The 11,405-nt window shown below is 46.7% G+C and overlaps 3 protein-coding genes across 5 annotated transcripts in view; 2 read left to right on the top strand and 1 right to left on the bottom strand.

Annotated features, from left to right (window-relative positions):
• Positions 1–8,348, top strand: part of LOC139830627 (wall-associated receptor kinase-like 22) — a 59,461-nt gene extending 51,113 nt beyond the window's left edge. The window contains exons 1-2 of one of the 3 annotated variants that reach the window (XM_071819130.1): positions 3,580–3,797; positions 7,298–8,348. In XM_071819130.1, coding sequence (XP_071675231.1) covers positions 7,341–8,348 — 1,008 coding nt within the window. In that variant the 5' untranslated portion in view covers positions 3,580–3,797; positions 7,298–7,340. The other 2 variants (XM_071819131.1, XM_071819132.1) reach the window with 2 other exon arrangements.
• On the bottom strand, positions 5,526–6,095 carry LOC139839325 (uncharacterized). Its single transcript, XM_071829374.1, has one exon. The coding sequence runs from the start codon at positions 6,093–6,095 to the stop codon at positions 5,526–5,528; it is 570 nt and encodes a 189-aa protein (XP_071685475.1).
• Positions 8,349–8,473: 125 nt separating the features above from the next.
• LOC127332315 (probable inactive receptor kinase RLK902) lies at positions 8,474–9,642 on the top strand. Its single transcript, XM_051358584.2, has 2 exons — positions 8,474–8,768; positions 8,865–9,642. Exons 1-2 carry the CDS (start codon positions 8,474–8,476, stop codon positions 9,416–9,418), a joined length of 849 nt encoding a protein of 282 aa, XP_051214544.2. The 3' UTR covers positions 9,419–9,642.
• Positions 9,643–11,405: the final 1,763 nt, after the last annotated feature.

The raw sequence follows: 11,405 nt of genomic DNA on the forward strand, positions 1-11,405 counted from the left end.
AATTGGATTTCAGATATTTTCAATTTGATATGGCTCGGACGAATAATCTAATACTAAGGATGACGGCCTGTATTCGGAGTTTCCCTGGGGTTGGTAAAGCGAAATGGGGGCCACCCTAGCCCATCGAGTGCTCTACCTCGGGCATTAAGGTTAATTTGATTCAATGACCAGAGTTCCGCGAGGATATATAGCCCGGAGACGACGAACAAAAATGCGTTCATTTGCCTCAAACTTTAGAGGGGCTCATTTAAGACTTAATCGAATGACTACCCAATAGGTAAAAAGGCTTTGGGGTTGTTTCTCCGTGGACAATGCCACCTTAAATCGTTTTTTTAGTCTCCATCATTTACTCCCCCTTATTTTAGTAGGCGCCAGTCTTCTTCATCATGCTATTTGGCTTCCTTATTTCTTTTTTAACAAAAGAAGATTTAGTTACGATTGTAAATAAACTTTTTTGTATCTTCAGCCATAGATCCTTTACTCATATTTTTAAAATTGGAATACTTATATCCAATGCAAAATTATGCTTCGCTACTCTGTACTCATAATCCAATTTGTATTTTGGATTCTCAAAGCATAACCCTTGGTCTCGAACCCCCTAAAGAGTAGGGGGCCTATCGGGGTAAACTAACCACTTGAATTGATCAGGATTTGAGAGGATCGAGTACGAGACGTAGCTGAGGAAGCAGGCAAGGGCGCGATTAAGGGCTGCTGCTCGTCTTTTTTCGAATGCCTTTGTTCTAACGGGTGCGGGTACGATAGCTTTTGCTTTTAGCTGGGCGCCAGATGTCAGAAGGCAAGGCGTTTTTTCCTGCTTTCTCGACAGCGTCCCTTTCACCCCATGTGAGAGTCGTAATAATTCTTTATTTTCTTTAAGAAAGGGTTCGGATGATTCTCATGGTTTAAAGAAGGAGTCAAATTGATGAGAGTGAGAGCACTGTCTGTGCAACCTAACTCTAGGTCCAATTTTGATAAATCGCGGGTGCCCAAAACACCTGTGACGCGTGCAACATGTGCGCGAAAAGTACTTTAGCAGATGTAGAGGTTCTCGAACTGCGAAACCAAAAGTCACGATAGAAACCATGCTGAAACTTTCCATCTCCACGTTTGTTGGCTGTAATCTTGTAGAGTCACGCACCACATCAACATTTCCAATCAGCGCCAACATGTACCGTATGTTTCTCGCTACAAGTTGCAGTGAACAACAAGCACCAGGATCCCCTTGCTTATACAGAACATGGATAGCCAATCGAATATCAAGGTATATATAGATGGTTGGCATATACATGAGAACAATGATGCACTTGCCTAGTTCCCTGAGCGCTTGAAGGTATGACCGATGCAAGTAAGCTAACTGTTGGGCCAAGTGAATATATGATGATAGTTTACCAGACATTGCATCCATAGGAGCATTCATCATGATTCCTGGTTCCCACTAAAAACAGAGCTCAGTTGCAAGAATTCTGGACATTAGTCTGATGTATCCACTGGGACCAATATAGATCACATCTTGCTTTCCAGGATCCCATGTCCATGATAGTTTCACACTAGTTGTAGCATAGGGCAAAAAAAAAATTGGGATCATGTGTTGCATCCCCAGAAATGCATGTTGCATGACCCAAGCTTATGCTAGTTTCAGCCGAAACATCAGGCTCCTTGAGAGTATTAATAGGTAGCTCCATGAATAGTGACAAGCCACCAAGATGAGTTAGCACACTATCTCCAATATCATCATCCCAGAGAGTGTCCTTGTAAAGGGCTTCTTCACCAGGACATATATCAAACTCCGAGAACATGGACAAACCTCCAACATTGGTGAGAACCTCTAAGGATCTTGTCACGTGGATTGTCAAACATAGCAGCGTTGAGTGGTGCAGTCAGAATCATTTCCCGGGTGAAATCAGGCTGATGTATGTTGGCTTCCGTTTGGCAACACTTTGTTGAACATGTGTCGGCTGCCGGCATGCGAAGCTGTTGGTCAGTTGTGACCATTGGCGTGGGGTTGAACAGAGCGCCATCGAGCAAAGTGGGAGTCGGGGATGAGCTACTCGTCACATGCATCAACGCAGACTTCGGCTCGTCATGGCACCAATTTATTGAACCACCGGTGGTGGGTGTCAACATGCTGAACTCGAGGTCGCCGAACGACTGCAGTGGATTGTCCAGCGAGGCCTCAAAGGGGGCAAGGAACTCTACTGTGTTTCCCCAGGACTGAAACGAGAGAGTTGCATTGCTGCCGCTGACATTGCCGCCCAGAGTCGAACACCTTGTGGGCGCCGCGGAAGAGAGGGCAGGGGAAACACGAAAACTGGTAGCATCCGCGTCACGGCCGTACAGGGAAACCTTGTGTGACGAAGGCTTTGTCACCAGCTGAGGCGATGCTTGGCCCGCCATGAACCGCGACCTGGTTGTGGCGTTGGACGTGCCGTTGTCTTCTTCAAATCCACCAGCATCTTATCTTGATTCGCCGCAATGCGAGCCAGCGTGGCGTTGAGCTGCAGCAGGCTCTCTTGGATGCCGTTCATGGCCGCCGCCGTCGTTGTCGCTGCCACCCCCATCCCCTCCAGTATATTGTGGGGGATTTTTTTTGTGGGGAGTTTTCTGGGATATTCTGGGGAAATTTTCGTGGCTCTGGTACCAAATTTTCACACCCCGTTGCCGCCGGTGAGGATCGGGGCGTGAGATCGATACAACGGTTGCTTGTGGTAGCAACCAGACCTGAAGGAGAGGAGGATTTAGACCAGAGGAAGAAGATAGATGAGGAGTTCCATTTCTCTGTTTCTGTTCCATGCCTTCCCCGTGTAGCTCCTCCTGTGTATATATTCTGCACCCGTCCTCCTCCAAACAATGCTGACCCATGGCCCAATACCTCCATAAGTGCGGTCATGACATCCCCTTCCCCTTGGCCGCCGCCTCAAGGTCCGGCCAGAATCGGCCATGGCTCCATTCTCAAACAAAAAGAAAAAGATCCGCCATGGCTCCGCATGTCCCCGGCCATCCTCCCATTTGCCCTATCAGGCGTCACACTCGCGCCGCGTCAGATCATCTTTCAAGTAGGCGGTGACATCGACGCGGCAACGGTGGGTGGCTCCTTCCAAGCGACGCCCTCTGGTTCCGTGGCGGTCCTCCGGATCTGCTGCGGCGGCAGGTGCTCGAGGCACTGGTCTCGACGGGCGGCGTGTGGGGCGAGAGTACGAGACGGCGAGCGTAGTGGATTCCCCGGACGAGACGAGAGTACCAGGTGCAAACCTAGCAGCCTCAACTCATTTAGAAATTACCCATATAGTTTTGGTTCGGGAGATAAATTGGAGCATTCCACACCTCCTGTCTTGTAGCACACCACAACTTCAAAAAAATTAGTCTTCTATAGTCTCCGAAAACCTTTTTCAAAGAAAAACAGCCCAAAAATAAGTACCTAGAACAAAATGACAACTAAGCAAAGATATTTCTCCTGTTCTCTTCAATAATTCTCACAAAATCAGCCGTCAGGTTCAGCGCAGCTGTACATGACCATGCGTCTATAATCTTTTGAGTCTATATAGGCTGCCTGGCCCGTTTGTGCACACACAAAAAGGAAACTTTTTTTTTATTTTCCCCAAGAATAAGTAGAACATAATACCAGGTCACCAGGGCACAACGCGTGGATGCAATTAAGAGTTGACCATGCGGCAAGTCATGAAGAAGCACCACCGCTTCTTATTCTTGACCCCTCTGCATGCCATGCCATTTGAAGAGCAAATTCACGGAGCGGCAGGTCATCAACTCATGCTTTGTAATCGTGCGCTGGTTCATAACAGGTACGTTATGTGTTCAGTTGTTGGTAATTTTAATTTGGTAGCTGTTTAGAGCTGTGATGCAACCCATTTTTATCCATCTTGATTCTGCCGCTCAAGCTACATCATGGACGACTAACTTATTAAACAGGTTTAAAATAGCGCAGCCTATGTCATTAAACTTATAAAGTAAATGTAAGTATGTAACACAACACATCCCAGTTCAACATCTGCAAACTAGACCTTAGAGCAGCTTGCTTCTCAACTTTGTCATGAAAGTTAGCTGGAGAGTCACTATTAAGTATATGTATTGATCATCAAATTATAATTTAATACTCTAGACAACTTTTAGGGCAACATACCTCCACAATTGTAGCCAAATCTACGGCTCTATACACGGTTCTACGAGTTTCACATAATGGATTATATAGATAGTATGGTAAGAGACTTAATCCGGGGGGATGATAGATCAAAATGGAGTATTTGTCATTGTCCTAAAGTCATAACTAACCCATACATGTTGCATTATCTAATTTGATTATTTTATCCTTTTTGGTTTGCAACAAGGACCAGAATCCAACGGCAAGGAGTATTTGTCATTGTCCTAAAGCCAAACTTATGGAGTAACTTGTTCAGCATGATCATCTTATTTAGGGTACGTTTGGTTCTTGCCCATAGTTGCCCCACCAAATATTTGGCTAGCCAAAATTTTGGTTGACCTTTTGGTTGCCCATGAGTTGGCCAACATTGGCAAGAAAACTGAACTAGATTAGACAAGTAGCCATTGGCATGCCAAATAATTGGCAACCATCCAAACAAAGACCAAAGTTTTGGCCATGCCCAAAATATTGGCAGGGTAACTTTTGGCCACAATCCAAACATGCCCTTAATTCGGCAACTGACAGGAGTTTTCATTAAGAACCCCAACATCCACAGATTATGCCACCCCACCACATTCATGTTCTGAGAGTTGACCATCCATATTGGCAATTCATGAAATAGACTAATAGGCTATACTAGCTATACGATATCTCTTCTTTCTTCTTGATCCATTCCATAGTTATCTGTGCGACCAGTAACAACAGAAGGCTCTATTGACTGTGTCACGACTTCCATTCGGTATGTTTGGTTCAACCATGCCCGTCTTTACCACATCTGTAGGCTTCTCTCTGATTTTTCCCCCCCTGGAGATTAGCAGTTGGAATTAAAATTCTTCAGTTCTTCATTTGGCTGATTCCAACCTGTTTTCTTCATGTTCAAAACTTTGTTTCATTTCCTCTGTAAGGTAGCAATTATGTAGAATTATCAAAATCGTACAATGAAGTTGTGATTCAATATCCACAGCGGAACTGAACAATAAATTTTAATCATCTCTCCTACGTTGTACTTCCTCTCAGGATGTAGTCCATGTGGAAACACAAATGATTCTCAGCAATGTTATGTAAATATCTAAATTAGTAATGTAACAGTCTAGTTTGGTGATATTCGGATGCAGTCCATGTGCAAACACAAATGAATATCTAAAACAGTAATGTAGCAGTATAGTGTGGTTATATTCGGCAGCTAGAGGAGATGTTTTTCGAAATGAACTTTGATGAAGTATTTTTTTTTTAAGGATACGTCCTCGATAGACGTATCTGAGTCAAGAAGAGCGGCCTGAAGGCCGAGATACAACACGCTCGAGGCACAGACGCCCACGGAGCGCAACCCCCCGCTACCCCCGGAGGAAGGTAGCACACACACCTAACCGGACTACTCGCGACATCTCCACTTATCCACTGGCGCAAGGAATCCCCTGAAGATCCCGGCTAGTCTCCACAGCTCTGCTTCATCGGAGATCCTAGAGAGCACCGTGGACTTGGAAGGTGCCACTCTATCGAAGACAACGTCATTGCGGTGCCGCCAGAGGCACCAACAGATGAGAGTCACACCTGTACAAAGGTCTCGGTCACCTCCAGGCCCTCCATGCTTGCCCTGCAGCCAAGCCACGAAGCCCCACCAACGTAGGCACGTCGCAAATACCTCTCGTGCCAACACACATCCCATCAGCAGATGGTTCAAGGTCTCGTCGCTCTGATCGCAGAAAGGGCATGAGGCAGGGTGGGGAAGGCCACGCCTGCTAAGCCTGTCCGCAGTCCAACATCTATTCCTAGCAGCAAGCCATAAGAAGAGCCTGCAGTTTGGTGGGGCCCTCGAACGCCAAATCTGGAGCGCTCCTGGCATCTCTATCCTTCCCCTGAACATCGCGCGGTAGCCAGAGCGCACGGAGTAGGAGAAATCTTTCTCCCAACCCCACCTGAAGCTATCCTCTACGCCCTCCATAAGGGCTACATCCTCCAAACGATCTGCCACATCGAAGAGTTCCCGGATCGCTGACGCATCCAGGTCAGGTGGGATGTCATCTATCCAGGCGCCGGTCAAACCTTCTCGGACCTTGCGCAGACGCGTGAGACGTTTTGGGATCGCCTTCACGAGGTTTGGGGCTACGTCCGCCAGCCGCCCCTCAGGGAGCCACCGATCTGTCCATAAAAAGGTGGACGCCCGTCTCCTAGCACCGAGTAGGTTGCCCCGTCAAAGAGCTGCCTCACCACCTGTGGCACTTGTATGTTCAGCTCTTTCCACGGCTTCGAGTCATCAACTCGTTGGAGCCACAGCCATGTGGCCCTTATGCCAAGTCCTCCCCATTCCTTTGGGGCACAGACTTTATCCCACGCCACCAAACAGTGGCCACCTTTGACATCCTTACGGCCTTTCCACAGGAATCCCCATATAATCTTCTCGATAGCTGTGAGTGTCTTCACTGGGATGTCGAGGGACATCATTGAGAAAATAGGAATTGCCGAGAGTGTCGCTCGGACCAGCTCTAGACGTCCACCTCTGTCCAAAAGGGAGGCCCTCCATGTTGGCAGCTTGTTGGCCACTTTATCCACTAGGTACTGGAGCTGTGCTGCCATCGGTTTTCTCAGCGTCAGGGGGAGCCCAAGGTAGCGGAGAGGGAAGGGAACCACCGAGAAACTGAGCTCGCGGTCAATGGTCTCTTCGTCTATGCTGGAACATCTAATGAGATTTGCTGAGCATTTATTCATGTTGGTGCGGAGACCAGAGGCATCGCCAAAATCTTGTATGATCGTAGCGAAGACCTTGAGATCCATCACAACGGGGCGCAGGAAAACGACTACGTCATCTGCATAAATGGAGGTGCGGTGACGCAAACCAGACTCTTCCAGTGGGGTGAGCAAGCCCATCGACGAGGCCTTCTCGATCATCAGGTGAAGGGTCTCCATGACCAGAATGAAGAGCTGGGGAGATAGAGGGTCTCCCTGCCTCAGTCCACGCCTGTTGGCAATCCAAACTTTGATGAAGTATAAACAACATCTCTGTTACCGAATGGGCGTCAGAAATCACTATCAATTCATTGATGATTTCCAATATAATTGAGCACTCTTGTGTATTCTTTTTAGTTGTTTACTCAATTATATGCCGGATTCAATTTGACTTTTAGCACTGTCAAAACTGTTTTCAAGGTCAAGCTGTCTCCCAACACTAAGTTTCTAGCTACTTACAAAGATGGATCATCCAGAAAACATAGTAACAGAACTTATCCAGGAAGAGCATAGATCTAAGTGGGTTGCGATTAGCAATCATAATGTGAAATGTTTCACAGAAGATGAGATAAAAAGATTCACCAACAACTATGAAACTATACTCGGTAAAGGTGCATTTGGAGAAGTTTATAAAGGAGTCCTTGAGGACAAAAGTATGGTTGCAGTCAAGAGGTTCATCGGCAATGTAAAAGAAAATTTTGCCAAAGAGTTGACCGTCCACCGTGAAATCAATCACAAGAATGTAGTCAGATTAGTCGGCTACTGTGTAGATGAAAATGCCCTAATGGTGGTCACGGAGTATATTCCTAAAGGAAATCTGAGTAACATCCTTCACCAAGATAGTATTGTCATCACTTTGGATACACGGCTAAGAATTGCTATTGAATGTGCAGAAGCATTGGAATATATGCATTCACAAATGTATACTCAGGTCATTCACGGTGATATCAAGCCTGCTAATATACTTCTGGATGATGAACTTAGAGCAAAAATATCAGACTTTGGAATATCAAGACTAGTCAACACTGAAAATACTCTATACACTCTAAATGTGATCGGAAGTATAGGCTACATGGACCCTCTGTTTGCTCAGACTGGTCGCCTTACAGCCAGGAGTGATGTTTATAGTTTTGGAGTTGTGCTCCTGGAACTGATAACCAGAAAAAAAGCAAGAACAGAGGGTGGGGAGTTTGGATTGGTTGGAAGTTTTACTGGAGCTCTTACAAAAGGGTTTAGGAGTGTGAGGGAGATGTTTGATCCTGAAATTGCAACATCGAGCGACATGAAAACTGTCGACGACATTGCTAAATTGGCAGGTAAATGCTTGAAAATGGAACTCAACAAACGTCCTGAGATGTTAGAAGTCGTGGAACGTCTTCGCAAACTTAGAAAAGCACCACATCAGGTGCAAGAAGGATTATCTCTGTTTCCTTGGAGAAGGAAAAATAAGGGTGCCCCAAAAATAAACTAGCTACAGCCCAAACACCAGCGCTACAAAGCAGTAGCAGTAGCAGTAGCCAAAATGTGAGAACTGTAGCTCCAGCTGAAACGAGAACATCACAAGAAAAACATGGAACTTTTATCGTTGGGTCGACAATGCCTTGTCCATGGTTCGATCTAGAGGACCTGCTTCGGGGTTCGGCTGAAGTTCTGGGCAAGAGTACAGTCGGGTCGTCGTACAAAACGACACTTGACAGTGGAGATGAGGTTGTGACCAAGAGGCTGAGGGCAGTGAGCTTACCAAGGGAAGAGTTTAGACTCCGTGTCGAGGTGATTGGCGCCATTCAGAACAAATACATTGCGCCACTGCAGTGGTATTACTGGAGCCGGGATGAGAAGCTAGTAGTGTACAATATCTTCCCGATGGGTAGCCTAGCACACGCACTCCATGGTAATATATGTTATATACAATCTTTAATTAGCCTGCCGTCTGCCTTACCTTTAACTGCACACAAGTCGTAATGCTTTTAATGGTGTTTTCATCCAGGAAATCCAGCATCCCCAGCTCCGCCGGGCTGGGAACAGCGGGCAGCCATAGCACTTGCTGCGGCGCGCGGTGTGGCGTACATCCACTCCGCCGGACCATCAAGCTGCCACGGCAACATCAAGTCCTCTAACGTCATGCTCACAGGTACCCACGATGCATGCGTGTCGGAGCACGGCCTGACAACTCTTGGCTTGTTCCCTGGCGCCTCCGGCTACAGCGCGCCTGAGATCACCGACGCTAGTTGGGTCTCTCAGGGAGCTGACGTGTACAGCTTTGGTGTGCTACTGCTGGAGCTTCTCACCCGCAAGGCTCCAGTAAAGAGCACACAGCTTGAGGACGGAATGAGTTTGCCGGAGTGGGTGTGTTCAGTTGCACGCGAGGAGTGGGCGGCAGAGGTGATCGACGTGGAGCTCCTAAAACGACAGCAGAAGGACGGGGAAGAGGAATGCATGATACGATTCCTGCAGCTCGCCATAGATTGTTGCAGCCATGACGCCAAGTTGAGGCCTACAATGCCTGATGTAGTGCAGCGGATCGAGGAGATGGCAACTTGAGGCTTACAATGTCTCATGCCGGAGCATGCACAACCCGGAGAAGATCAACCTGAAGTTTTCATTTATTACCTCAATCGCATTCTACCTCCTTTCACCGGTTATCCTGGAGCAGAACTTCCCTGTAAACGAAATATTTTCATTGTAATTTCGTAATCTATTTCGATTGTTTTTCAAATTTGCATATACCGCTCTGCATTAATCCAAATGAGGGCTTGTTTGATTCACTTGATTTTTAGGGAAAACCATATGATTGAAAAATGGCATGTCATCTTCAATCATACAAGATTAGAAAACTATAGGATTTTGGATCACTAGCGTTTGATTGCACACGAAAATCAAAGAAATTGTAAAAAGAGGTTGGAGTGAAGGAAAATTTTCGCCCAAAACATATTGCAAATGAATCCTTTGCAGGAATTCCAAATGATTGCAATCCTATGAATCAAACAACATATGTAGGGAAAAAAATCATATGGATCTAAATCCTACAAAAATCCTATACAATTCTTTTGAATCAAACAAACCCTGAAATGTTGGATTCATAATTCTATCAACTCAACTGCAAGTATTTGTATAGAATTATTGGAACCCTATATACGTTTTTCAGGATGCGGAGGAAGCTGTCTAGAAAGCTTGAGTGCTCATAACGGAGCCGCCGATATAGCTTCAGAAGTAGTGCAGGTGAATGACCGCGAGTTGTTCCAGCATAAACCCTGGGTTATCTTATCAACGTCTGCTTGACATGAGATCAAACACTCTACGTTTTCTTATCAATGTTCATGAGAAGTGCTCCTGATGCGCGGTAGAGGAGCTCCATGACGTCACCCTATAGAACCAATTAAAAAACGGCTCTTCAAACTGCTTATCAGAGTTAGGGGTGAATTACATGGTTTTAGAAAGTTGAGGGGCTAAGTGTGCCACTTTTAACTTGAAGGGGTTTTGTGTTTAAAACATAAAACATCTAGAGATTATGTGGATTTTTTTCATTTTCAACAATGTATTTCGGTCATAACACACAAATTTTCGAACTCTGAGATCAACATAGAAGACTCATATTAGGCAAACTCTGATATCATTTTCAAAAGGGCTGTGACGGCGGATTTTGCATACCCGCTCTAGGGATTCTAAATTTAGGGAAGAGCGGCCAATGGGGCGATGTAGATGGGGGCCATCCGCAGCAGGCGAGGTTGCTGACGCTGCCATGAGCTCGTGGAGCATCAAGCGGGAGCCACATCGCCATGTGGCCGCGGAGTCGTGAGGGGTAGGATGGAGGAGGTGGAGGCATAGGGCATGGAACAGGTAGAGGGTGGGAAGAGGTGCATCGACCATAGCCCCACAAATGAATAGCCACCGCTATCGCCATTAACCCGGCCAGCTTCGACCGGCCTCCTCCGAAGTTGCTGATGTTGCCACGTTGTTCCGCTCCTGTGCCTGAACACCGTGGCAGCCATAATCGCCTGGGTTGCCGGAGGGGCTCCGATGCGGCCGCGCCTTGCTTGGCCTCAACACGTGAATCTCAGATGTGGTGATGGAAGTAGGGTGGTGATCGGAGAGGGAGAGAAGGGCGCCGGCCTTAGCTTGAGGGTGTGGGCGGCGGCAATAGGAGGAAGAGAGGATCGTGGGCAGGGCTTTTAACTCCATCTACCGCTTTGACCGAATCATTGAATGTAGGCAAAAGCGGTGGAGTTACACGTAGCTGGCAACCGGGAAACTGGGAGCAGTTGAGGAATAAAATGAGGAAACACCTGAGAAACCGGGAGCCACCGGATGTAAATAAGGAAACCACTGGCTAGAAAGGGTGGAAGGGAATTTAACATACAAAAAAACAACTAAAGTAACAGTCGCGCGAGATGTTCGCTTCTGTATCACCCATCAACAGTGTAAGAGGGTAACACGTCAAATTTTGATTGGAGGAAAGGCCACCAACAAAAGTGCCCAAAACACTACCTTTTAGGCAAAGGGGTTTGTGAAAGATCAAGATGTCGCCTAG

The sequence above is a fragment of the Lolium perenne genome, chromosome 4 (genome assembly GCF_019359855.2).
Source record: "Lolium perenne isolate Kyuss_39 chromosome 4, Kyuss_2.0, whole genome shotgun sequence".
NCBI lineage: Eukaryota > Viridiplantae > Streptophyta > Magnoliopsida > Poales > Poaceae > Lolium > Lolium perenne.